We start from the raw sequence: 27856 nt of genomic DNA, 5'->3' as shown, positions 1-27856 counted from the left end.
TCCCTGAATGAGGGGAGTCTGCACCCACTTGCGCGCTCCCTGCCGAGGGCCCCCACCGGCTGCTGGCGAGAGAGACGGGGAACCGGGCAGGAGACCAGGGCGAGCCCTGGGGTGACACGGGGGCCAGAGACCAGCCCCGCGTGCTGCCCAGACCCCTCCACGCGCCGAGGACTGAACCGCCGAGGGGCGGCCGGAGCAAACCCGGTGCTTCTCAGGGGGGGCTAAGACTCGGGGAGGGACCCCCCCTGTGGGGCAGGCGGGCAGGGACACCCGAAAGCTGAGGGGGCACAGGGCCCCTGGGACGAGCCCTCCAGCCCCGGATCCCCAACTCTAACCATGGTGCCGCTGCGGCCACGGCTGCAGGAGTTTGAAGTGTGTGGCGCTGAGATCCCCATGGCAACAAGAAACGCCAACCAGCAACCAGCGGGCCCCCGCGCAGATGGCCCAGCCCCATGGGGCCTGCAGGAGACGGGGCGCCGACTGCCGGGCCGGGGAGCCCCGCCTGCTCGCCCCGGCCTCGCCCGAGGGCTGCGTGGCGCCTCCAGCGGCCGCTGAGCGCGTGTGTCCACACTCCGGGGTCTCGCCGTGTGCCCTGAAGCCCTGCCGTGATGCCCCTCTGTGATGTCCCCCTGCAAACCGGCAGCGGTGCTCACACTGAAGCCTCGCCCGCGTCCTCACATCGCCACTCTGGCTTCCATACAACTCTGTGCCGACACAGCCTCCCCCTCCTCATCCTTTTGCCTGCCTTTATATTAAAGTGGTTTCTCTGGAACAGCTGATGGATAAGGAGTGGCATTCACAACACACAAGACAGTGTCATTTACCATTCTCTAAAGAAGCAGAGGAGTTTAAAAAGCAAACAAAATTCTTAGATATGTTTGTTATGATTCCTTGAAATAAAAAAAATGTGACAAAGGATTCTACAGTTGACAGGACACAGCTGAAGAGAGAATTAACGAACTAGAAGCTACCTCTGTAACACAGGTAGATAACAGTGGAAAAATTGAAGAAAACTTTAGACAACAAAGCTAGAATGAGAAGTAGTTTGAACACATTTTCTATGAGGAGAGGATTAAAAAATAGGGAAAATGCAATACTCAAAGGTAAGAGAATTTCCAAATTTGGAAAGAAAGGACAAAAACGCTGTGTGATATCGTTTGGGCTGCTGGTTGTAAGAAATCAGAATGAGAGTGGCTTGAACATGACAGCGGCGGCTTCCTCGGTGCTGAGACAGGCAGCTGAGGGTGGGATGCTAACAAGCCCCCCGCCAGCCTCACGGGTGACTCCTCAGGTGCCGGAGCCAGCCGGCTAGAGTCGAACAGCACCTGAAAGGGGGGTGAAGCCTAAGCGCTTCGGGAGGGCGCGCAGTCACCGCTGCAGCCCCGAGTTTATTCAGCACAGCATATTTATACCCTACAGAGTGCGTAAGAAGCAAAGACCTCTAAGTACACAAACAATCGCTGCTAATTACTCAGGAAACTTTGTGGCTATCTTATCATACTCTTTCCCATGATCGAAGAACATTCGGTTTCTCTCCCCCAAAGCCAGGTGCGCCCCCTCCCGAGCCGGCAGACTACACAGACTGCCAGCTCTGCGAAACTCCCAGCTTTGCTGGCAGTTAGTCTTGCCTCAAAACGGCTCCCGACACTCGGGACCTCACAGCTTCTCTGACACGGAACCGTCAGGGAAGACAGTGGCCCATCTCCCACTTTGCGGGGAAGAGGCGGCCTGACTTCAGCCGGCCCCTGACGGCAGGTCGCAGGACCTTCCTCCAGTCAGGGAGGAATGAGAACTTGAGCGGTTTCGTCTCAGAAACGTGAAGGTGAATGGGTCGCAGCCACTCGTCCACGCCCAGGAGGAAGGTCCCTTTCTGTCTCTGCGGTCTCGTTGGCAGGCGTCCTCGGGCACACGTCACGTTCTGGCTAAGTGCTCGTTCAGTACAAACCGGCCTTCTCCCTCTCCCCCACCTTCGTGAGGACGCCTCCTGGGCTGCAAGGCTGTGTTTAATTCTATTTCCCGCACACGGTCCTGATCACGGCGGCTGCCCATGTGATCAGAGCTCAAGGCCCTTTTGTTTCTGTCTACGTCCTTAACACATAGCATCACGGTAATAAATCATCCCCACCCCAGGGAGACCGGCAAAGCCGTTTACTCGAGGCCGGCCCTCCAGGGAGTAAGCCCCTGTCCCTGTGATCAGCGGACGCCCACAGGCAGAAGAAGAGGACAGCTCTTGGGGAGCCCCGATGGGCGCTGTGGCCCGGGGGAGCCATGGCGGGCTGACCAGAAGTGGGGTGCCCTGCGTGCTCGGTCAGGGTGCACGGTGGCTTTCTCCGCTCAGTCCTAAATTGAGAACAGACGACAGTGGAGAAGCGGTCGGGGATTAATCAAGTTCTGGGCGCCTTTGGCGTTGCTGGGGGTTCTCCCTCGGCCTCCTGACCTGGCGACTAGAGATGGCAGTCTGCATCCCGATCCGCGGGACTTCCAGCGGGCCGGCTCCCCGGGCTGGCCACTGGGGGCGAAGGGTTGGTTTCCTGGGCAGGCCACAGGCGAGTCCTGTTCTCACACACGGGCTGTATATTCAGTTTCTCAGGACCCCTCATCAAGGTCACCTCATGGGCCCAACATGGCCACCGCAGGTCCAGCCATTGTGACCACATTCCAGGCGGAAAGAAGGTCAGCAGAAAGGCAAAGGGCATGCCTCCCAGGTGAGCCTCTGCACAGGACTCTGTGAATGAGGCTCCACCCAGAGACACTCAGTCACCTCTCTCCGGCATCCAGGGATCCCGGGCAAACGATGCCTCCTCCCAGGAGAAGAGGAGGCCTCCTGCTGCAGAGGGCGGGCGGGTGCCGAGCCCTCTGTCACACCTGCAGACTGAAAACACGGAAGCGCGAATCCCTAAGATAAAAAGCACATTTATGGGAAATACATCACCGGCTCGCATCCTGAATTTACCCTCCACTATGAAATTTGTTTTATGACATTATTTTAATGAAGAACTGGTTGATCAGAACTCTTTACCATCAAGGTTATGCGCATAAAGTGTCCTCCCCAGAGCCTTCCGCCCCCCACCCCGCCCCCCACGTCCCTCCACCTCCAGGGCTCCAGGGCGGAGAGGCAGAGAGGAAGGGGCACTCAGCATACCCTGACAGGAGCACTCTGAAAACTGCTCGGCTAAAACGAATTAGTGCGAAGAAACAATTAAGAGAGTCAGTCACTCGGCAAATTAGCTCTTCAGAGAGAACTGGCTCTCAGTGATTGCCTGAGAACCAGGAGGGTGGGTGGGGGCTTCCTGGGGGTCTGCGGCCCTTGGCCACGCTCACGGAGACCCCGAGGGCTGGAGCATCGACTCCACTGTGTGGCGATCGCTCCCTTTGAAGTGGATTCGTCCCGTCCTCTGGAAAGGAGGGCATGGAACGGGGGCTGAAAAAGCAGAGTTCAGGAGAGAGACTGCGTTCTGAAGCAACGCGGGGACGTGGTCCTCTGCACATGTGAGACAGAGCGTGATTTCAAGACAGGGCTCTGGGCAGCCGGTGGCGGGAGGGGCCTTGCTGGGGAGAGCCGGCTCTGGGGGAGGAGTGGGGAGCAAGGACAGGGCCTCAGAGCCCCCCAGGCACCTTGGGGGAGGGCTCTCTGGGTCAGGTGACCGAGAGTGACCGCTGTGAGCAGTTCCCTTGCCGGCGAGGGGTCCAGATGCAGTGTGCACACACACGCGCGCACACACGCACACACACACGGGTGCGCACGGACGCACACGAGCGCACAGACGTGTGCGCGCACGCACGTCCCACCTGCCTGTCTTCCCCAGGGCATGAGGGGGGCTCCCTGTCTCCGCTCCGGGTGAGGCGCTCTGCACGGCCGCCCCCCACCGAGGTGCCGCTCCCCCGGGACCCGCGGGGCCCTCCTGCCCCCACGTCGCCCACAGACACGCCATCAGAGGTCCACCCCTCTCCGTTGAGAACGTGTCCGTTATTAGATGCAGTCGGGAGGCAGGAAGCCGCGGCCCGTGGCGACGCCCGACCTACAAACACCGACAGCACCTTCTGAGCCTCTTCCGGCAGGTGGGACGCTGAACAACCCAGGGCGGAAGCAAAAGTAGAAAAAATACGGGCAAGTCGATGCGCTCGTGCGTCACTGGCCACTCGATGGGAATTAGTCCCCGGATGGAGTCTGAGGCCACGGCGGGAAAGGCTGCCCCCCCCCCGAGCGTGGCGCATTGGCCCAGGAAGGGCCGGACGGACCTCTTCGCTGCCCTGGGGGTGTGGGCCTTGGAAAACCGCCGGCCCCAGGGGCGAAGAGGCCCCGTGGGGAGGGCCCTGGGCAGAGGGGCGACGCCCACGGGCTCTCCCAGGGCCCCGCTTCTCCCTCTTTTTCTAGGTTGAGACGTTGTTAATCTCATTTATTCTCTCTACTATTTGAGTTACTCCATTTCGCCGGTTCCTGGTGCCATTTACGTTCTCACTGCAGACCTAGATTAACAAAGGCTGAGGTTGCTAATTCGACCTCGCCGCAGACACCTCCGGGCGTGCGACTCCGAGGGGCCCTTCCCTCCGCGCGTTACCGTCGCCCCGTGTCCGGGGCCAGTCGGGTGGGTCAGCGGCCCGGATCCGGCTCTTTCACCATCATCATCGTTGTTGCTGTTTCGCAGTCGGTACCTGTTCGCACCCCCACATTTTCCGGTGCCTTCTGCGTCTCAGCTCCTTCCCCCGGCGGTCGAGGTTCCTTTCCCGGTAACTCTCTTGGTTTTTGCTTGTTGGGAAACGTCTTCGTTTCGTCCTGGCTTCGGAGGGACAGTTGAGCCAGGTTTCCCAGTCCCAGGCTGGCGGTTATTCCCCACCCCCCCCCGCCCCCACACTGAGATTTTCCCTCCGCCTCACAGCTGTCGCCATCGCTACTGAGCTGTCAGCCGTCAGTCCGCGAGTGCCACGTGGGTCACCGAGCGTGTATCTCTACGTGCTTTTAAGATTTTATGTTTGTCCTCCAACGGTAAATGAGGGAAGTGGGAATGCCATAAATGGGGGAAGAAGGCAGAGACCAGGCGAGAGAAAGAAAGGAAAGACGAACTTGTGTCTAAAGGGGAAGATGAACGGCGTCGCGGCGGAAGGCGGGCAGGAGCCTCGGCGAGGGCAGAGGTGGGGCGGGGAGCCGCGCGTGGGGCGGGGCGGTCGGGGGCACGGGGCGTGGCTTCCGCCGGCCACGCCCCTCTCGCCTGCGGGCTGGCGAGCTGCCCCTGGGCGGAGGGCACACCTCGGCACAGCGGGGGCTGCAACAGAGGGCGGCATGAGTCAATATTTGACAAATACCTGGAGCGAGACCTGCCACGGAACGAGTGTTGGCCCGCGCTCCTTAAACACGCGTCGTCCTGCTCTGCCCACCCCGGTGCGGGGCCTCGTGGGCCGACAGGACTGCTGGAGCACCAGCCGGCATGCCTGCCTCCCAGGAGGAGAACAGGGCACAGCGTTTCCTCTGATGTTGGGGAAACGCCATCCGCTGGCTGGGCAGCAATGTGCCCAGCTGTAAGCAGGACTCCACGTAGCCCCCTGAACCCTGCTTCTCCACTTCTGTGCCCCCATTCTCATTTTCATTTTCATTTGCACGTTAATTTGCATTTCTCGAGTTAGGAGGGACTGTGAGCATTATTTCATTACCTTTTTTTTGTAGTTTGTTTGTTCACGACTTTCCCCTCCCTCCGTCTGGGTTCGGACCCTCTGTCTCGTTTTCTAAAGGGCTCAACGTGCTCAGGATGTTACGGGGGCAGCTCTCTGCCTGTGGTATGTGTTGCAACCATTTATCCCAGTTTGTCAGGTCAGTTTTTATTTTGTGGGGTTTTCATCGTGCAAAATACCTTTGCTGGTCGGAAGTCGAATTCGCGGCTCCTGTTCCCTGGCCCTGGGCTATGCGCGGCGGGCTTCCCGCCGGCAGCGGGCGAGGACTCCGGCCGTATTTTCCCCCGGTGCTGGTGTGGTTTCATGTTTCACGTCCCGACGTGACTGGATTTCATCCTTAACGTACGGAGTGAGACACAGACCTGACCTGAACCCTGACCAAACGGCCACCCAGGCGCTCGGCAGTTTCATTAGGCCCCTGGGCCCCGTGCTCTGGGACGTGCCTTGCTGCTCGGCGCGGCTCCCGCACGCACTCGGGGCGCGCCGCACCCCGCCATTCCGCTCTCGCGCCCGCACCTGTCTGAAGTGGAAGCGTCCTGGGGTTTGCTGGCCCCCTCCTCGATTTTCTGCGTTTTCCTCGCACTTTGGTAGGTCTGTTTTTCCATGTGAACTTCAGTATCTAATTGCCGAACTCCATAAAATGGCTAATAGTTTCACTGGAATTGCTTTGAATTTGAAGTTGACTAAAAACTGACGTACTCACAGAGGTTCGTCCTGCGGCCAGAGCAGAGGACGGGCCACTCTGTGCCTTTCGGGTCTGTGTAGACGCCTCTCTGCCGAGGCGCGCGCGCTTCTCGTGACATGCTCCCGAGCAGTGCCGTGGCCGCGGGGCGGGCTGCTCCTCCGTGAAGGCCGCGGCCCCGGCCCCGGATCCCGCCTCGCGAGCCTGCGCGGCCCCTCGCCGGGTTCTCCGCACAGGCGTCACGGCCTCGGCAGGAGATGGCTCTGCCCCTCGGCCCGCTGTGTTGCTCGCTGGCCCCGCGCGGGCGGCCGCACCGGCCTGGACCCTGGGGCCTGGCTCCTGCCCCGGGCGGGGACGCCGTGGCCGCTCCGCCAGGTAAGACGCCGGCTCCGTCACCAATGTGCGGGCTCCCACGGGTCGAGGAGGTAACCCTGTGGTGGCTGCAAACGCCACCGAACCGTACACTTAAAAATGGCCGAAAGGGTCCATTTTACGTAATGGATATTTCACCGCAACTTCTCTTGAAGAGGGAGTGACTCTCATTTCCCATTTTCCTGAGTATGTTTATCACAGATGTTGGATCTGCGAAAGGCAGAGGTGTGTGTGTGAACTCTCCCCAGACGTATCAGTGACGGCAGCAGCGGGCCCTCCAACGCGGGAGCCGCGCGTTCCGAGGACGAGCCCGTCGGCCGGGTGGACCCCCTCCGAGCGTGGCTGCTGGCCCGGGCCGTGCTGCGCCCGCGTGCACGCGCGTGGGTGGCCGGGGTTCCCCCTCGCCCCGTCTCCACCCGGTGTGTCTGCGGGTACGTGTCTTAGGCCAGGGACTGGGGCCTTCCTTCCTTTTCGACGCTCTGGGACCCGGCGTGCCAGGACTACCTGGTCCCCGAGCTGGCTACGGCCTCCTGGAGTACGTGTACCCCACCGGCAAGCACTGACCTCTGACCTGTCGCCATTCCCGTCAAGCCACGGGTAGCCAATGGCTTCCGGGCAAGCGCCTCATAGCGAACAGTCTCACCCACCTCCCTCTGCAACGGGGTGTTCGGGGGCCGTGGGAGCATTTACCTGTGTTCAAGGTCAAAGCGGGTTTCATGCTGGGATCAGCTGCGGAGAGACCTTGACCACACAGGACTGTAGTAAGGCCAGACCGGATCTGGCAAGCTGTACCGGGCACAGGGCCAGCACGCGGGGACTGCCATCTCCGCTCCGGGACTCGGGTTCGGAAAGCTGGGGAGCTGAGGCGAACGGCCACACGATCTTATGTCGAGGGCAGTGACCCCCCCGGTTTGCTTTGCAGAACAAGCCACGTGTGTCAGAAAGTCTGACGCAGCGATGGCCTGAAAACCACTCCTTGGTCTCATCGGGATACTTCATGACAGACGACCGATGTCCTATTTCCTTTCGATTTCTCCCGCTAACCATCTGTGTAAGAGGCCCCTCCGGGGACACTCAACCCAGGGGATCAGCCCTGGGACTGTGGGCGTCCAGGAACCCTTCTGCCGTCCCCCTGCTCAGGCTGACCCACGCGGACCCTTCGAGAGGCCACGGGGGGCACGCTCCGCCACCCCCACATGCCAGGCCCCTCCCAGGCCCGTCCTGCAGACAGTAAACACAGCCCCAAGGAACCATGAAAACGGCTTTATTATTCTGCCTCTTTCATGTCTATTTCTTTGTCGTGAAATTGGAACCAGTGGAACATAATACCAAATGTAGGGCTTGTCATTTGCTGCTTCAAAAATGAACGAATCCCGCTGTGAGTCCTGGAGCGACCCTCTGCTTCCAGGCGGGGGGAAAACCTACAGGCTTTTGACGTGGAGGCCAGCCTTGCCCCATGTCGCCCCCTGCGGCCCTCTGTGGCCACCCCCGCCAGGTGCCCTCCTTCTGCCCGCAGTCCCACACCTCTGTCTCCTCTCCGTAAACAGACTGTTTCAAAGGTGGAGAGAGTGAGGAAAAGACCTTTCTGAATACAACAGGATACCTAGAAATCGTCAACAAGAAAATGATAGACTTGACAAAGTAAAGTCTATATTAAACATTTAAAATGCCAAGAGTCAAACGGTAAAATGTGCAATACACATAACAGATAAAGGGCTAGAAAGATCACTTCAAACCAGCTCCTTTGCCTACCAAAGAGTAAAAAACACTGAGGAGCAACTGGGCAGGGGAGACTCGATGTCCACATGGGAGGCGCCCTCGCTCCCCTCCCAGTTAGCCGCAGACCCAAGGACTTGTGCTTCCGGCCACAGGGACCCGCAGGGACCCGCAGGGACCCACAGGGACCCACCGGGACAGTGGCCCGGAAGCCCCGCCCACCCAAACCCGCTGGGGAGCTGGCAGCACAGGTCAGTGGCCCCTAACAAGGCAGACGGCACCTTGAGGACCTGGGCCTGGAGAGGCTGAGGGTCGGAAAGCAAACGGCCAAACACGGCCTGGGACCCCCAGGGTGAGCCGGACGCTGGGACCCACAGGCCAAGGCAGCTCAGGGTTGTCACGCAGCCTGAGGGGACGGAGCTGCACAGACAATGTAAAATAGCTCATGAATAACTATATGTAAATTATAGGTTGAAATACTGTTTTTTTGCTGTATTGGGTTAAATGAAATATACTCTCAAAATTTATTCCATCTGCTTTTAAAAAGCTTTTCAAAATGACTATAGAACACTTTCGATTACGTATGTGGCTCAGGTTCTATTTCCACTGAAATCCAATACTTGGGAGATTAAAAAAAAAAGGCGTATTGTCAACCAAAAAAAACCCCAACTTAAATATAAATTGAAACATGTTAAAAAAGATGAAGAAAGAAATCCTATGCTAACATTAACTGAAAGGAGGTTGGCGTGGCTACGTTGACACCTGGTGACCGGCCCTTCAGGACAAGAGAGGAACCAGGAGGAAGGGCTGCTCCATGACCCTGAAGGGGTCGCCCCTCGAGGGGAGGACGCTCCTCAGCGTGTGCCACCTAATACTGGAATTCTCACGCCCAGGAAGCGAAAGCACCGGGACAATGAAAAATCAGACAAACCCACAATTACAGTCAGACATTTCGGCGCAGTTTTCCGCAACCGAGGGAAGCACACAAAAACGGGACGAAGGCAGAGGCCAGGCCGACGGTCGCCAAGGCCATCGCCCGCTTGACCCCCCGCCCACGTGCAGACACAGCTCCAGCCAGCAACTCAGAACACGGTCTTTCCAAGGGCACGTGACGTCACCCCCATCTATACGGAGCATAAAACGACGCTCGAGAAATCTCAAAGAAATGAAATCAATGTATATTCTGAGACCATGATGGAATTAAAACCAGAAATAACAACAAAAAAAAAATGCAGAAAAAAATCAAATGTCAGGAAATTAGAGCACAGTTCCAAATAACCCCGAGATCAAAGAAATCACAAGGGAAAGTACACATCGGCAGACAGGGTTCAGACAAAGGGCGCCGTGGGAAAGAATCCAGGACAGCCGACGCTTGTATCGGCTCTTCCGGGCAACTCGGTCCCGCGGCCAGTCTCTGGCTCTTGGCGGGAGGCCTCAGTTCTTTGAGTGGCCTCATGACCTTGTGGCTGGCATCCCCCAGGGTGGGCGACCCACGCTGCTTTCAAGGTGACCTTGCCAAGAACAAGATGAGCAGTCTCACCAGCTCACGCACGCCAGCCCCCTCCTCCAAGTTCGCACCTTTGCAGAATTAAGCATCCTCACCACCTCGAATGCCGAGCACCAGTGCACAGGATTTCACGTCGTGTGGCGGGGCGAGATTTACCAAGGCTGGGAGCGCCGTCCAAGTTAAACACGACTGGAGCCAGCGCTTCCGCTGGCGAATGCCCAGGACACACAGTGGAAATGCCCGCCTGTGCCCAAAGGCCGGGCACGGACCGCCCGCAGCCAGGCTGGACCCGTAGACCCCGCGGACGGCAGGCGGTGCGCTGCGGTGCTTCCGCGGGAGGGAGCACTGTGCAGCCAGGAGATCGAGCGACAGATCACGGCCGCCGCCACCACCACCGGGACCGCGTGACGACGTGCACCCCGAAAGCCGAGCCACAGGCCTGAGGCGCGGGGGCAGGCGGACGTGTCTGGCCGGCCGGGCCTCCACGGCGAGGGGCTGCGGATGACCCGGCGGAACGTGCAGACGCCCGGTCCTGGCGGGGCGAGGGGCTGCGGATGACCCGGCGGAACGTGCAGACGCCCGGTCCTGGCGGGGACCGCCACGCACCTGCGCTCTCCGGGCGAAGTCTCAGAGTGCGCACGCCAGCGCACCCGCCAGCGCGCCCTGTCCTTGAATCGAAGTGGGAAAAGGACTACAATGCCCAGAATTATGAAATACAACCAGGTGTTTAAAAATCAATAAACAAGTTAGGACAAAGCCCAAGGAGTTTCCCCCAAAGCAAAACATACAGAAACCGAAAAAGAATGGAGAATAGGAGAAAAATCAGGGGTGTGCGTAAGAACACCGAGTCCTTGGCTCCCCCACTAGCGGGTGAGTCAGGACACCGCTTCGCGGGTCTGCAGATGGCGGTGCGGTGGACCCCGCCTTCTCGACAAGCCCAGGTCACAGAAGGACGCGGAGAGAAGCATCGAAAGATGTAAAACCCTTTAAATAACTGAGTCATCGTGGGCCTGGGTTCAGGATAACCGCAAACTTCTGGGACGACCGGGGACGTGGAGGGGCCAGGTTTTCAGTAATGGTGCCCCCAATGATCCGCCTCACATCACGCCAGACTTGTCAAGGCCTGTAATGAAGGACTGAGCCCAGGGGTGTGAACAGGGTTTCAAAACCAAGGACGAAGCCATTACGCTCGTGGGGCTGGGGAGCCAGAGACCCGGGAGGCGACAGCCGTGTGAGACACAGCCCAGCAGGAAGGACAGCCCGGCAGAGGGGCCCTGTGCCCTTCTCCCCTGCCCTCCACGCCTGCCAGGCTCTCCTGCCACACCCACTGGGACAACTCGCCCCCACCCCCCGCCTTCAGTGTCCTGGGCCAGAAGGGGAACAAAAGCATCCGAGTGGGCAGATGGAGACGCGCCCCGCTGGGGAGATGGAATGGGGCGTGGGAGCAAGGGCAGAGTGGGTCACTGTCACAACCAGCTGTTCAGTAGAACCTGGTCTCTGTCCTGTGCAGATCCGACCTTGGTAAGACTGAAAGTAACTCAAAAGCACCCACTGGAATGACAGGTGACCGTGGTCCCTGCCGACTCCACTCTGCTCCTGCCTCCCGCCCGCTGGCCTGGGCTCCACCTGGGCTCCACCTGTCTGTCAGGTATGTGTGAGCCTCCTGATCAGGTGCATGAGGGCCTGGACATCCCCGCCCCGCCCCAGGCTCCCTCCCAAGCTGGGCCAGGGCCCGGCCAGCAGGGCTGCTAGCTGTTCCGCCCCCACAGGGGAGACTGGGTGTTTGGGGGAAGGTCCACATGAACACAGGAAGAATAGAGTTCGTTTCATTTTCTTTCCAAATAAGTGAACCAGCTCATTTTACAAACTACATGAATTAAAAAGGGATCTTCAACAGGGGCTGACGACCTTTTCTGTAAAGGACCAGGGGACACTGACCTCGGACGCCACAGGCCTCGCGTGTCCCAGCCAGCTGCCCGTCTCGGACGCTGCGGCACGGCGTGCGGCCCGCAGACCGAAACGCGCATTTCGTCTGTGGACACCCGAGTGTGAACTGCACGCGATGGTCACGTATCGGGAAGCATTACTTCGCTTTCCATTTTCTTCGACCACTGGATACTGCAAAAACCATTCTTGGCTCACGGATCTGGTGGGATCTGGCGGGATCTGGCCTACAGGCCAGTTTGCTGACCCATCTTAAACCAAGACACTGACGAGGCCAAACCTGAATTTGTCCAAAAACCAGGAATTTGAAAGCAGATTACCGACGAGGACACCAGGGCGGTGCCAACACGGTCAGGCCCCTCCTGCAGCAGGACCCCCGCCCCGGCCCCCGCGTGGCCTGTGAACCAGTCGTGCCCCGCCGACCTGCAGCTTGGACCGTCCCCTGAGCGGGCGGCAGTTTTCAGATAAACATTTAGAACAAGGCACTGGGAAAAAAACAAGCATTCTGGCTTCTAATGCACAAAACGATGTGTTTCCAAGCACCCCACGAGACCGCACAGCGCGCCAGCTTTTCCAAGTCGGAACGCGACAGACGGCGCTCTCATCAAAACGGCCGTGCTCGGTGCGTTCTGAAGCTGGTTCCGCACGCTGCCGCTAAACGCTTCCAGAAGCCGCGGAAACGCGTCTTGCTCGACTGGGGACTGGACTCCAGCTGACACCCGTGCTCCTGCTGGCGTGTGCGGAGCTCCAGCAGAAATAACAAACGCGGCCAACGTCACCAACCGTGTCCCATACCAAGTTCCGGCCTGGCCGCTGGGCCCTCACGCAGCCTGAGACCGGGCCCTGCTCGCCAGCCTGTGCGCCGCCACCCGCAGCTGCGCCTCGCGAGCGGAGCCAGTCACCGTGTGGGGACAGAGCGCGCAGTGCTCAGGGAGGAAGCAGCCCTGAGCACCTGACTCTGCGCAGGTCTCCGTGGCCGCAGGATGACGGGAACCACATGAAAACACCTGTCGTGCTGGCGTAAAGGCATCTGCCCGCGACGCCCCCGAAGGGATGCAGCCAGGCGGGTGGCGGCACCCCGGGAGAGCAGGAGCATGCGCGCCCGCACGCACGGGGGCCGGCGTCTCCTCCAGCGCGAGGGGCGAGTGCCCCCCTGGTGCCAAGCGCTTGCCTGTGACACCCCCCCGGGACAGCTGCATGAGAGCCATGGCTCAGTGACAGAATGTTCCAGAGCCCGGGATTCCGTCCAGTTCGTGGGAAGCCCCGGGGTCTGCTGGGCCAGTACAGACCCCGCAGCCACAGAGCGGCAGTGGGCAGCGACGTCCCCCTCCTTCTGCAGGGAGCCGCGGTGGCCTTCCAGGCTGGGAGGGCGGCTCCCACGGCTAGGATGATCAGCTCTGGGCCGCCGCGTCCCCGGACGTCACCCGCCTGGTCTCCCCGCCAGGCCCGGGGGCCGGGTTGTGGCGTCGCTTCTTGTGCAGCTGCTGCTGCAGCCGCTCCTCCTTCTTCTCCAGGTAAGCGGCCACATTGTCAAAGGTGGCCTTGTAGAGACCGCTGAAGCCGTCACTATCCGCAGCGGAGCCTGTGCGGGAGGAGCGAGGGCAGACACCACGTGGGACAGCGACTCTGGACGCTGCTGCCTCCAACAGCAGGACCTGCTGAGCCCACCAGGCCCTCCTACGACAGGGAATTAACCCAGGGCCCACCCAGAGTCCTCTGCGGGCTTGCAGCTCCTTCTCCGAGGTGGCCCCGCAACAGCCACCTCCAGGCAGCCACACCGGCCGGGCTCTGACTCACTGCCGGCAGAAGACAAGTTGCCCCTTCCTAAGAGAGCACGCCACCCGGTGGGGACTCTCCAGGGCCCCGTGGCCGCCTCCCTCGCCCCCCGCCCCCCCCACCGCGCACGCAGCTTCCCCTGCAGAAGCTCCGAGGACCGCACACAGCCGGCGCCTGGCCGAGTGAGGCGAGCCCAGGCTTGCGCACGTCCACATGGGCGGCCCGGGGACGCCGCTGCCACCCTGGGCCCCAGCGGTGCTGCCGCAGACCCACCATGCCGGCACGGCGAAGGCGACCCCGGCGGCGTTGCTGCCTAGCCCTCGGCCCGAAGGGAGAGACACGACCCGGGACACGGAGCCACAGAGCCCACACCCCCACTGCCCCGCTGCACAGCACGCTGACCCCGCGCCCTCACCTTCCAGCATGGCCCCAGCCCTGCGGACGCGAGCACAGAGCTTCTCCGCCACGGCGTCTTCGGGGACAGGCTGGGAAAGACGGAAGACCGTGTCAGAAGCAGCTGCAGCACAATCACGGGCAGACTGCCGGGGTCCTCGCTGCAGGGCCCGGGAGACCCTGAAACCCTCCACGTGGAGCCCAGACGAAGCCGCATGTCGCTCCAGCTCACCCAGCACGGCAGCCGCACCCCGTCAGGGCAAAACGCCACGACGCGAGGGCCGCTGGCCTTCACGTGCTGGCTCGTCACGTGGGGCTTTACCTGAGGAGACTGGCCGACCAGACGGCAGGTGGCTTCCTGATCCACGCCACTTTTCAGACAGAACTACCTGAAAGGTCCAGAGCACTCCGGCAAGGGAGCGTCTGCAGAGGGCGCGGGAGGCAGCAGGGCCCCGGCGGGCGAGGACAGGACGGAGGTGGGGGAGCTGACGCAGGAGGCGTGGGGTTCGCCCACGTCACCCACGAGGAGGGCCCACCACCCCCACGCCCGCCTCTGGCCCTGGGCTCCCCTGACCAGGGGGACCACCGCCCCAGGCGCAAGGCCGTGCCAAGCCTGCAAGACGGACACCGAGTGTCGGTTTCTCTGCTTAAAAAACCCATGTGACCAGGATGGTCAAGGAGAAAATAGCCAACGACAGCGAACTCCCCCCAAAGTCCACTGCGGCCTTCCTAACACTGCACAAGCTGGCGAGGCACCCCAGTCCGCTCCCCGCAGGTGACAAACCCTATGGCCACCCTCTAGGACACACCCTCTGGCGCCAGCCCGGGATCCAGCTGAAAGGGTGACAGCTGTCGCCCCGCCTCAGGCCCCGGGGACGGCAGGGGCCCCGCACATCTCACCTGCCAGCGGCCGTCCACGGGCCTGCAGAGCACGAGGGGCGCCTCCCGGCACTGCCGCAGCACCCACAGCCCCCGGCTCTCCTCAAAGGCGATGTCCCACACGCGCTGCGGGAAGGACAGCCGCTGTCTGTAGACCAGCTGCTGCCGGGGCACGTCGAGCCGGAAGATGTAGACCACAGGAATGCTTCCCACGGGCAAGGAGAAGGCGGTCAGGGCAAGCCCCGCGCCTGCCCCGAGCACAAGCCGGGGCCCTCGCCCGCCTTGGCCGCTACCCCGCGAGACCCTGAGCTGGAAGACCCAGCCGAGCCGCTCCCGGTCCCCGAGCCACAGGTGGACACGAGGAGCACGTGAGCCACTGCGCTCCGGGGCGCGTCACGTGTTATGCAGCAAAGACCACCAGTTCAGGGCGGAGCGGAGCGGCGAGAACACGCCCCGCCCACGAGGGCCGCAGCGCGGGGCTCCCGGCCGGCGTGCCGCCCCCCTGAACCCGCGTCTTATTTCTAAGACCGGCTAAGATGCCCCGAGACGTGTCACGAGGACGCGCGAGGATCAGAGCACCGAGAAGACGCGCACGAGGCACAGCTGACTGGCTCGTGCCACCGGAATCCACCTCACCAACCTCCGGCCCTCGGGCGGGGCTGGCGGAGGCAGATTCGACCACAACGGACCCTTGGGTGGGATCCGATCACACACACGCCGGCCGGAGCCCACGCCGTCCCTTAAACAGGTGGACTGCAGCAGAGCTGGACAGGACGCCAGCGCCATCACGGACCCGCCCGCCCATGGACCCGGCCCCAACACGGACATGCCCCCCCCACACACGGGGCCGCCCCCCATGGACCCGCCCCCACACACAACCTCGGAGAGCGCCTCAGCCGGGGAGGGGCCTGGGGCGGGGAGAGCAGGCGGGGCGGGGCGGGGCGGGGTGGGGGCCCGCCTGCGCGCGCCTCACAGGCTGGGGGCGCCCAGCTCACCTGTCGCACAGCAGCGCCACGCAGCTCTCCCGGGCCCAGTAGGCGATCCTGGACACGGCGAACCTCTGCAAGGGGAGCAGCGGCTTAGGGGGACGGCGGGGCCACGCGGACCCTTCTGCTCCCACAGAGCGGACGCCCCGAGACTGGCAGTCCCACGTGTGTCTGGGAAGGAGACAGTGCTAGAACTTTCTGGAAACCAGGGAGGCGAAGGAAGGTGAGGGCTGACGGCCCGTTCCACAGTAACTGCACCGGGCCAGGGTGGGTGGCGAAGCCTCTGATGGCCCTCCGTCCAGCCCGTGGAATGTCTCCAGAGCCAGTGGAACTGGTCAACACGCAGGGACAGGAAGGGACAGATGACACAGGAGCGAGGGCCTGTTCGGGACAGACACACGCGCCTGCGGGCACCCACGGCCCAGCAAAGGAAAGGCGGGCCGCCAGTCGGGGCTGCGGAGGACGGCCTGCGTGGGCGGCGGGCGGTGGGGCCCGTGCTGCCTGCGCTGCCAGGCCGCTCCTCACCCTTGGAGGGAGCTGCCATGCAGCTCGCCGCCCCACCTCGGGCTGGGAGAGGGCCCAGGGACAAAAACAAGCTTCCAGCTAAACGCGGCCTTGGCCATGGCTGCCAAGGGGGCCAAGACTGCGGAAGCCCAAGCCGCAGGTGACCACGGGGACAGCCAGGACACCGGGGCCCGCTGACCTGGCGCCCCTGCAGCCACGTGGCCGGGGGTCCCTGGCGCCCTGGCCTGAGTCAGGCCCATGAGGGCGGCTGCCGCACTGGGGTCTCGGGCTGGACAGGGAGACGAGGAGCCACGCCGAGGACCGGGCAGACGGGCCCCTCGCTTCACACCAGGTCGTGTCAGACGCGGGAGAGCCGAGTCCCCAGGGGCTGGCAGGGTGCCACGTGGGGCCTGCAGGGCCAAGTGCACAGCGCCCCTGGGGACAGGCAGGGGACGTCCTAGCCCTCGCCAACCCTGGAGCCATCTCTGTAGATGGGACAGCAGTCCCCTCCCCCGGAGCAGGCCCAACGAAGCTGGCGGGGCCCCCACGCGTGACCAACCGGGACCCCAGCTCGAAGGGCAGCAAGCTTGGCAGCATCGGAGCAGGTGCCCACGAGCACAGAACCCTGGGCACCCGGAAAGGCCACCCGCCTTTGCCCTGAAATCTTCTTGGCAACCGAAGAGCCAGGCAACCTGACCGGGGGTCACGAGGTCAATCCGCGCCAGACAACAGAGCCCGCTGCCCGGCTCGTGAACCCGCGCAGCCCCGGCTCCGGCTCCACCGCCCGCCCACCCCCGGCGGTCAGCGGCCTCCTCTAAGTGCGCTGCTCAGACTCGGCCGTGGGCCATGTGGATCACTTCCCCTTTCCGGGACCAGATGCCCCCAGACGTGATGAACACACGACTCCCCCTGAGCTAACAGCAAAGAAACGTTGCATCGTGACACCATCTCTCACGGGGTCCCAGACTAGAGAGGCGCCCCACCAGCTGCCCACAAACCAGACACGCTCGGGGTTACCTTGTCACCCCAGGACTCTGCCGGCTCCTGCAGGCTGGTCAGGTGACAGCAGTGCAGCTCTCGGCCATGTCTGTACTCCCAGAGCCTCAGGGTGCAATCCTGCAGGCGAAGACGGGTCAGCCTGCCCCTCGGGGACACGACACCCCCGAAGCAGCCAAGCTCCCCGGGTTGTGGGGACAGCCACTCAGTCACAGCCAGAGTGCCCTTCCCAAACACGGCTCTTTGTTCTAAAGAGCTCGTGCAAATCATTAAGGAAGCGGGGGACCCCACACTGCAAACTGAGTAAAGGGCACAGGACAGTCTGATGCCACGTGCCAGATGACACGTCTGCTGTATCCAGGCCAAGTGTGCACGCGTGCACACGCACACACACACGCACGCGCGCTCGCATACACACATGTGCACACGCGCACACACACCAGCAGCAGCAGCAGCAGCCGCCGGGAGCAACCCGCCAGCTCTGAAATTCAGAACACACCAGCACCACCTAGTGGCAGGCGACCGGGTCAGGGGCTCGCTAACTCCCGGAGCAAAGAAAGCTCTTGGCTGCCGCTCTGCTGGGTTGTGCTGAGGAACCCAGAGGGGCGAGGCACACTTCCGGGGTGTGTGTGTGTGTGGGGGGGGGTACAGACCCAGGGCACACTCCCCCGGGGCAGGGGGCACACCCAGGGCACACTCACCCCAGAGGCGGACAGAAGCAGCTGGGGGTGGTCGGGCACCACGAGGATGCGGCTCACGAACCTGCAGCACAGAGTGGCACAGTGAGCGGGGTGCGGAGCTGCTGTCACCTCCCCACGGCGCCCGTCACCTCAGAGGAGCCACCTCCCCAAACTGACCTCCGACAAGAACTGAACTGAGCAACACGTGTCACCAGCGGCAGCCTCGTGGGCGGCAAGGAGGAAGCCCGGGCAACACGCGGCCCTGTCACTCTTGGGGCCCCAACACAGGCGCCCCGAGCACAGGCGGCCCCCAGGTCCAGACGCAGCCCAGCCACGGCCACCAGGGGGCCCACGGGGGTCCGTGCTGCTCTGAGCTGCCCAGGGGCCCTCAGTGAAGGCCAGGACATCAGGGCCCACGGGGGAAACGACACGAAGGCACTGGGGACGGAGCAGGTGACGCTGTCCGCAGCCAGGTTCAGACCCGCCGTCCCGCAGACCGCTCTCCCCAGACACCGGCTCAGGCTGGGGACTCGCGACTCAGCCTCCGACGTGACGGGGACACAGCTGGATCGTGGACACACGGGCTCCAGGACCCCGCGCAGGCGCCGTGCACGCCGGGGCCCGGCCGCAGCCGCCCCCCCCAGGCCACCCTCCTGAAAGCGCCTGAGGCCCTGGTCTCGGGAGCTCAGAAAGGGACAAGTCCGCGTCGCAGGCTCAATGTGGTTTGCATCCACCGTGATGGTGGGGCACGTCACCACAGAAGAGGCGAGTCACCCCAAACTCTCGACAGGAAAGCAGCAGAAACTGGAGTTTCCAAAGGCTTCACACGAGAGCTGCACAAGTCACTGTGACTCGTCACTCACTCACTGAGCCCTGGCCCGTGCCCGGCTCTGTGCTGAGGTCTGGAGACAGGAGGAGAGCGCGCGACCCACACGGGCGCCGGGCAGGGGACCGCAGAGGGCAGCAGACGGAGTCAGCGCGGCGCTCGGCACAGCGCGGCCGGCACGACTCTGGCCAGCGTCCCCTTAAACGTGCTACTAGTGACCATGTCGAAAGACCAGACGGGGAAATGAACCGCCACACCCCGTGGTTAGGTGACTCGACGCGTGCGAAGCGCCGCCGCGTCGATCCGCAGAGAAGCGTGGCGGTGATGAGCTGTTCCGTCCCCTCTGGGGCGGGAGTTTTACGCCCCTAGCCGCCTCGCCTCAGACTGACAGCGTGGCTCCCCGCTCCCGGACAGACAGGACAGAGGCAGGCCGGACAGACACACAGCAGAGAGGATGGGCCGGGAGGGGGTCCTCTGCCGGGCTGGGGGGAGCCTCCTGAGAATGCGGGTGGCGGGAAGCCGAGCAGAGCTGCGACGTGTGCCCGCCAGCAGCAACCCCAGCACGTGCAAGGCCCTGACGCAGGGGTGTGCCAGGGGACCCCGAGCAGCCATGGGGCCCCCGAGCAGCCAAGACCCCAGCGACCGTGCAACGGGCCGAGGGCGGAGGGCGCACAGGCCAGTAGACGCCGGCGCTGGGTCACTTGAGAACGGCAGGAAAGCCAAACTAAGCTGCCACGAGGCACAAACTAAAGGCCGCCGACCTTCTTCAAGGCCAGTTTTCAGGCTCCGTTCAAGACCAAGGGGACGGGCGCAGTCTCAGAAACCCTTCCGTCTTCGACTGCCTCAAAGACGGTATTTTAAAGCATTTCAGCCAAACTACGCGCTTTTCCTCTGTGCTCAACAGGCTTCTGCCCCGTGCAGCAGGAGCCCCGAAACGCCTCTGACAGAACACGGAACTCCAGGTGCCAAAAGGGCTCACGCAAAGTCGGAGTCCCCAAGGCAAGTGACAAGGGCCCGGCTGGGAGGCTAAGTATTCTCAGGCAGGTAAAATCACTAAAGCACGTTCCTCATCCTCAACGCACCACCTAGTGACCACTGACCACTGCGGGGTGTCCGCACTGAGAACGCAGGGGTGTTCCAGCGTGAGCCCCCGGCCATCGCGGTGGCGACAGGCCTCAGCTGGTGCTCGCAGGCTGCTGCGGGCCGATGACCAGCGCTGTCCGCACTGACCCCACCCCAAGGCTGCAGAGCCCGTGAGGGGACCTGTCCCGGCAATGGGGAGCTGCACGCTGACGGCCCCCCCACGAGGCCCAGGGCTCACGGAGCCACCTCTGCCTCCTCAGCAGGGGAACCGCCGGGGGCTTTAACCGGACGCCCTCCCCGGGCGGCCGGGGGGCAGGCGGGCGACTCACTCGGTGTGCCCCAGGCAGAAGGACGCGATGCTGTGTGGCGCCACGGCCCAGCTCACCCGGATCTTCTCGTCCCGGTCGGCGGTGAGGACGAAGCGGTCATCGGGGCTCACGGCCTGCGCGGAGGGCGAGAGAACAGGTGGCCCGTCGGGACGGCCGGAGCCGCGCCCCCTTCCCGCCGGCCTCCGCCCCCAGCCCCCGGGCCCCCCACACAGATGCCCCTCACCTCCAGCACCTGTCACCCCCCTCTCCTCCTGCTTCGCAGCCACCTCGTGCCCCGCCAGTCACCGAGTCCTGGTGACGTGTCTTTCCTGTCGTTCCTGAGTGTGTCCCCCCCACCCGCGGCTGAGCCCGTGCTCACGGGCTCCTGGTGCTCCGGCTGGGAGGACCCCGAGGCGACGCGTGTGAACACAGGGTCAAGCTCAGGCCCCGTGACTGCACCTGCTCTTCCCACACCCCCCACCGTCACTGAGATCTGGGCTGACGGTCCGGTCCGGTCCAGAGCCCCCGCTCCCTGCTGTCAGCACCACCACCCCGACGCCACGGCTCCGCAGAGGGCCGTCCCTGCTGCGGGACCCACGCGCGCCCAGGGCTGAGCGCCTCGCCCACCTACCACATCCAGCAGCATGGACAGGTGCCCGAGCTCAAGCCGGCCGCATCCGTGTGGCTCCAGCACCGGAAAGGAGTGCACGTCCCCAGACTTGTCGGCCACCAAAACCTTCTCCTCGGAGGCCGTGAACGTCAGGGCCGTGCACCGCCTCACCACGGTCCTAGGGGGCCAGAGACGCCGCCGCTGCTTACGGGCCGGCACAGCGTCCCCCGCAGACCCGCGAGCCACGCGTCTGGCGGCGGCGTCAGCCCCGCCACGCGGCACCGTTCCGAGCACCAATGGCAGTCCGGAAAAACAGAGCAACGCGAACATACCCAAGCCAGAGCGCCTTAGGCAAATTTTCCTGTTATATTTTTCCTTTAAAAAACGTGCCCCGAGCAGCAGCCTCGGCGGTGGCGTGCCGGCCACTCGACGGGAAACCCCCTCAACTTGGCTGCGCGTGGGGACTGTCCTAACGAAGCGTGGGGCTGCCTCTCGGGCCGGCACTGCTACTGTGCGTCTGGGACGACGCTGGCCGGCCGTGTAAAATGCCAAAGCCAGAGGCGCCCAGCACCCGGGGCCCCCCTGCTCCCGCAGCTGCCCACCCTAAAACACGGGCGTCTACGGTCTATCTGACACGTGAAAACACACATGACGGAAACGAAGCGATGCTCCCGGGCTCGACGTCCACTGCCCGGGACGGAGGGCGCGGCGAGCGCTCCCCGCTTCCGATGCCGCCGGGAACCGGCTTTTCACTCCCCTCAGAAAGTAAGATGAAATCAATTCCTAAAAAGCGTAGCTGTCCCCAGGACAGGTGTGAGCTGGCTACAAAGGAAAACCCCTTGACCCTTGTTGTTTAGAAATTCAAACACGATAACCTGCTTGTCTTTATCTCTGATTATCAAGGACAGTTAAACCACGCGGCCTGGGGAGGTGACAACGAGGGGACGGGGCTGGCTCTGCTTCCCGTGGGTGTCTCCGTCAGGGTCGCAGCACAACGGGAAGAGTTCCGGCCTTCCCCCTCTGAGGGAAACAGGGAACCCGCACACGGGAGACTGTCGGAGGCAACGGAAGTCGACACCTGCCACCTCCTCCCCCAAACACGGCGGTGACAGGACGAGGAAGCTCTCGGGGACGAGGCTTCGAGAATCCGCAGCGCCTGTCCCTTTCGGGAGGTGACACGGAGTCGGAGGAGTGGCCCCAGGACTTCGGTGGAACAGGGACCGCCGAGGCCCCGTGACCTGTGCTCTCGCCGAGGCGCTGCCGCCCTCCCGCTCCCGCCGACCCGCGGATACTTAGAGATAAGCGCGCTGACCCCAGTCCCGCTGGGCTAAAGCTGTGGCACGTGCGTCAGCTCACGAGGGCCCTGACATACTCGGAGTGTGCGCTGACCTCCGTCTCTGCCTGGAGGGACGCCACCTGGAAAGCAGGGTGGCGCAGTGGCCAGGCCACTGGCTCTGGAGCCAGAATGACCAGGCTCAGGGACCAGTCTGGCCTCTCCAAGCTGACTGGCGGGGATCCACTTCCAGACAGACTCCTGGCCGGTGGCCGTGGCAGAGAACAATGGCCCTGCCCCGCCACACGGCCATCATGAGGGTTAAATCAGGTAACACGTGGAAAGCGCTAAAAACAGTGCCGGGCACACAACTGGCACTGGCACTGCGCGTTAGCTGCTGTTAGTCACTGTCACTACTGTCATCGACATGCAAGTATAAGCTAAGCGTTTGACATTGTACTCACTCGACGTTAGCATTTCATACCTGACACTCAGACATTGCCACGGTTTTGTACGGAAAAGAATCAGACGCTTACTGTCATCGGTTAAAGCAAAATATCTGCCCGACGTGGAGAAGGTGGACGCCAGAATCGTGTCGCTCCCCTCATCCACCGGCTGTCGGTGCTCCCTGAGGAAGAAAGGAGGACGGTCAGGCTCCCCCCCCACCCCGAGTGATCGGGCTGTTCCTACAGGCCGGCATTTTTCGTTTAGATTGTGAGAAGAGACAGAAAACGCCATGAGGTTCATGGAGCCAAAATATAAGACATTAAGGGGATCCGGGGAGGTTCAACACAGTTCTACTTTTGAAGCAATAAAATCTCAAACTCAAGAGAAAAAGCTCTCAGCATACCCGCCACACTGAGCTGGTAGGGCCCTCAGAGCCCACGTGGCCCACTCCCCACGGACAGAACTAATCCAGGGCCAGAAAGACAGACTATATCGTATTTTTGAAAAATGAACCGAGCCACAAGGCTGATTCTACCAAAGGAAGCCACCATGCAAAATCACCACACTCTGCTTTTCTTACCTTTCAATTAGCGAAAGTTAATTTCATACCACTGTCTCCAATGCGTTTAAAATTGAATGCATTACTTTAATGTGCCAATGAAATCGTCACTGACAGAAATTAATTACGATTATTTTTATTATTTTTTTATTTTATTTATTTTTACACCTACAGCACCTGGTCTTCCTAGGTGGTCTCCCATCCTAGTACTAACCAGGCCCGACCCTGCTTAGCTTCCGAGATCACATGGGATCAGGCTTGTTCACGGTGGCATGGCTGTAGACACAATTATTTAGAAAAGTCCTAACATTCTTAATGCCTCCTTTGATAGTTCCCCATCTTTCCTGAGGTGGTACCTGGTTTATCCACACAGCAAGGTAGAGAGAAATGAAAAGCTCAGAGAGCAGACAACAACTGACATCTTCGGCTATTGGTCCCATTAGTCGGGTCGCAAATCAAACCCTGAAGAGGCTTCCCCATCATCTCACCCTTTATTTTCTTGTGACTTCTTTTCTGCAGAACTACAATCATACGTGAAGAAGCTGTCATCATCACTAAAGAAAAAAAACATATTTTTTTTAAAGGAGAATTTTGTTAATTAAAATGTTTACATTTGCATATTCATTAAATTAAGGGTTGAAGCCATCCCAAGAAATTGCCAGGTACAATATTTCAGGGAACACTTAGGGAGCTTTATTTCCTTAATCTGTTTAGATTTGCCATACACAGTGGGTGTGGTTCTGTACAAAAAAAATAAATAAATAAAATCCGTTAAGTAAAATAAATGAGGACAAAAACTCAGTAGGAAGTAATATATTATTCCTTCAGGCACTAGAACATCAATGCAAGATGGTTATGTTAAAAGATATTGTTATATTGTTTTCAGTGGGTCTTTCACACCTAAATTTAAAACTGCCATTTCCTGTTTAGAAAAATGTCTCATCTACCCAAAAAAGCTCTCATGGCTACAGAGCACTCAGCAACACCGGACTTACCAGCCTCCTCGCCTGAGCTCACTTTTGTTCATCCCACCCACCTCCAGGGCCTGGCATGAGGAAGGCAATCGCACACACTTATTGCCTTTAAAGTGACTGTACTTTAAACTTTTTGTATGAAATGCTGTGGAAAGAGCAGCCCTCCAAGTGAGAAACCTTGCTGGCCACTAAATTTCCTCCAAAGGCACAGACAGAAGCAAGCAGATCGATGTCTCACTGTGGCATGTGTCAGACGCTGTGAGCATCAAAAAATAATCTGGGATACATGAGAGGTTTGTGAATAATTTTTTTTGTGAAATCTAAATTTTACATCGAACCAGATTTCTGAAACTAAATACCCAACAAAAAGCAGACTGCACTTGTTATGCAGAGAATCAAAACTATGAGAGAATCAAAACCCTGGGAAAAGAAACAAGGGGCTGAAACTGACGAGTACTAATAACCATGAGGCTCCTGGGTCAGGGTTACTGGAGCAACACACATTTCCTGACTTAAAAATCCCGGGCGCTGTGTACACACCCGGAACCGTTAAGGAAGGAGCGTGAAATCAGAGAAAAGTCCGCCAGGCAGGTGCGCGCCGCGGACTCTGCACCTTCGAGTAAGGAATTGTCGCCTAAGACCTCCGACACCTGAAGAGCAGGTAGGGCGGAGTGGATAGATGCCTTGCTCCCTACGTCCCACGGCATATCTGGCCGGTGTACCCGGGACCCTGCACCGGCCCGAGCCGGAACCACGTCGCCCTACGTGACCCGGCTGCTCTCGGTCCCCGCAGGAGCTGACCGAACGTCGCAGACCTGCCACCGAGGGGGCGGGGCCCTGGGCAGGCTGCGAGATGCGCGCCAGGGGCGGGTCCTGGATTAAGGGCGCGGAGGCCACACGGCCGGGCCAAGGCGGTGGCGGAGGGCCAGAAGGCAGCGGCAGGGCTCCCCACGGGTCACCCCGGCACGGACGCAGCCCCGGCGGCGAACGGGAAATCGAGGTCTTCCGGCCCCGACGCGCGCCCGAAGCCTGGGCGCCCTGTTCCAAGCCCCGACCCCTCACCTGCTCGCGGTGCAGGTGGCCAGGAAGCGGCTGCCTCCCCGCACCACCAGTGCCTGCCCGCACACGGCCAGCCCCGCGAAACTCGCCATGAGCCCGGCCGTCGCACCGCCCCCCACGTGCGCAGCCTGGAGCCTATTCCTGGCGGCGCCGGGGAGTGACGTCACGGGCAGTCGCGGCGCAGTGACGTACATCCGGCCCACCTCGCGGCCGCGCCGGCCCTGGGCATGCGCAGAACGTGGTCTCACGTCCTGCAAGCGGGCTCAGGTGTCTGCGCGGCTCGGGGTGGGTAGCTGACCAAATTTGCCCGGGTGGAATCCATACCGCAGGAGATGACGCGTGCTCGCTTAATGTTGGGCTTTTCCTCCAGACGAGGTAGGGGCGGTTCTAGATCTTTCTCGTGCTGTAGGTGGGCCATTCAGTCTGACTGGTGCCTAAGTTTCTCGGTAAATATTCCTTCAAGACACGAGAGGGCTTGAGTTCAGATCCCGGACGTGGCGTCGCCGCGCCTGTCTGAGGCGGGCTTAGAGCCAGGGTGGCCGGAAGTGAGCCCTCGTGACCTGTGCGTTAGACAAGCCAGAGGCGCCTGAAATGCTGCTTTCAACCCAAGATACGGCTCTTTCCCAGTGTTGTTTCGCTCGCGGAGTGGCGGTTGCACAGATGATTTCTCGGGACCCGTGGCCCCCACGTTCCACACTGTTCGTCTACTCACTTAATCCCTCTCCTGGACGCCCCTTCTCTCCTCCGTGGCCTCCGCCATAATCCAACCACAGCAGTCCCTCTGCTTGCTGGTCTCCACATCTGCCTCGTTACCCACAGCTCCACTTTCCACACTAAAGCCAGAGAGAGATTTTCAGAACACAAATAGGATCACTTCATCCCCCTGCTTAAACCAACAGGTGGCCTCTCGCAACTCTCAAGACAAAGACCAAATCCTAATCATGCCCTACAAAACTGCACGTGGTCTGGCTCCACGTACCCTGCAGCCCCATTCCCTACCAGGCCCAGCTCATTCCCTGCTCCAGCCGTGACTGACAACCCCTCCACTTCATTGGCACAGCGCTCTTACTAACCACTGGATCTTAGCACATGTTCTTCCCACCTGAAATGTTCTCCCCACAACCCTTTCTCTTCACTGTCCCTAATTACCCAGTTGCACCCCAGCGGAGTCGTCTCCAACATTCTGTTATTTGCCTCCTCGGCACCATGATTATTCGTTTAACGTCATCTCCAGACTACAGGTGCCATGAGGACAGGGACCGATTCCTCAGGCTGCAGGTTACAGTACCTAGCATGAAGTCAGTGCTCAGTCAATATTTGCTAAGTAAATTAGAGGAACAACTAACTGACTGTCTTGAAGGAGCAGCTAGCTATTTTTACTTAAAGAGCGAAGGGATGATGAGAGGCAGGAAGCATAGGAAACTAGAGGACTGTTGACCTGAACCCCACTTCCTGTTTAAATCAAGGATGACTCTACACCCAGACTTAGAGGCAGCTGGCAAAGCAGAACGCTTGAGGGAGAGCTAGGCTTCCTTACAGGTGCTCAGGTAGAAGGCTTGCGTGGAGGCAGAAGATGGAAGAGAGTGAGTGTATCACAGAACAAAGGACAACAGGGTTGGGGACCAGGAGAGGGAGCAAAGCAGGAGACTCACAGAGAGCATTAGAAGGGAGTCCCAGCCGAGGGCGTGACACTGGGCGGCGACCACAGCGGAAGCTGGAGACGTCGGTGTTTTCTACAAATGAATCTGCTGTAAACATCACTTCTATTCTAACCGAGCTGGCACAGGGAAAGTCCATACTCACGGTCTGGGGTACTTTTCAGGCATCAGGGGAATTTACAGTTTCTCTTCCTGATGGGATAACAGTACCAAGACCACAGGGGTCCTCAGGAGCCTGTCACCACCAGATGCGTGAGCAAATTAAACTTCCTCTACAGTCGTGGTTTACAGCATATGAAATGTTCTACAACACACATTCTAACAGATGCAATTAACTGTAATATGTGTCTTTAAACCGACCTTGATGCTGCACTGCCTGCATGTAGTAGGTTACAACCTTGAGAATTAAGTACAATTTTTTTTTTAAACTGTGTACTTGGGAGATCAAATAATAATTTAAGAGGAATCATGCATTATATCACAAGACAGGGAGCATGTATGAATGAAAACGTAAAGAACTGTGCTCGACTGTCAGAATTAAACACAATCGTCTTCGTCATTTCGAGATGCTAAATCACTTGTCTCACACTTTGAATTCTTATAGCACTTGTGGCAACAAGACTTACCTCAAGGTCTCACCAAATTCTGTGATAACTTGTACCTCTTCTTTTTAGTTATAATCAAGTCAATTAAAATGTTTTTAAGATTATTCCTGTTTCCATAATCTTCCCCTTTGTGTCTCTTCTGGTGCTACCTAGATTTTATTTTGTTGTGTGCTATTACCTGTTAATATAGGTCTACAAAGGTATTGTTTCAGGGGCTTTTACCATCATTACTGTTATATAACAGTAAACTATAAATCTCATCATTAACATGGTGCCTTGATATTCTACTATTTAATTTTTTAGCATATTTTCCAACACCCGCAGCTTAAATTTCAGTGCCGTATAACGTTTTTCA

The 27856-nt window shown here is 60.2% G+C and overlaps 1 protein-coding gene and 1 pseudogene across 3 annotated transcripts; both read right to left on the bottom strand.

The window, feature by feature from the left end:
• Window positions 1–7965: 7965 nt before the first annotated feature.
• Window positions 7966–26732, bottom strand: WDR4 (WD repeat domain 4). 3 transcript variants are annotated; one of them, XM_036219110.1, is made up of 12 exons: window positions 26388–26732; window positions 25563–26071; window positions 23694–23759; window positions 22736–22827; window positions 20948–21104; window positions 20338–20450; window positions 18121–18181; window positions 17441–17539; window positions 15929–15993; window positions 14955–15138; window positions 14077–14146; window positions 7966–13467 (listed from the first exon to the last, which is right to left on the bottom strand). In XM_036219110.1, exons 5-12 carry the CDS (start codon window positions 20960–20962, stop codon window positions 13277–13279), a joined length of 798 nt encoding a protein of 265 aa, XP_036075003.1. In that variant the 5' UTR covers window positions 20963–21104; window positions 22736–22827; window positions 23694–23759; window positions 25563–26071; window positions 26388–26732; the 3' UTR covers window positions 7966–13276. The 3 variants fall into 3 exon arrangements, with proteins under 3 accessions (XP_036075003.1, XP_015998956.2, XP_015998955.2); XM_016143470.2 differs by having other exon boundaries at window positions 25563–26732; XM_016143469.2 differs by lacking the exons at window positions 25563–26071; window positions 26388–26732 and adding an exon at window positions 25242–25391 and having other exon boundaries at window positions 22684–22827.
• On the bottom strand, window positions 23371–23489 carry LOC118602646 (annotated as a pseudogene).
• Window positions 26733–27856: the final 1124 nt, after the last annotated feature.

This window comes from Rousettus aegyptiacus, unplaced genomic scaffold (genome assembly GCF_014176215.1).
Source record: "Rousettus aegyptiacus isolate mRouAeg1 unplaced genomic scaffold, mRouAeg1.p scaffold_m13_p_4, whole genome shotgun sequence".
In the NCBI taxonomy this organism is placed as follows: Eukaryota; Metazoa; Chordata; class Mammalia; order Chiroptera; family Pteropodidae; genus Rousettus; species Rousettus aegyptiacus.
Note: the sequence above shows the minus strand (reverse complement) of the source record. Positions and strands in the feature narration are given on the sequence as shown.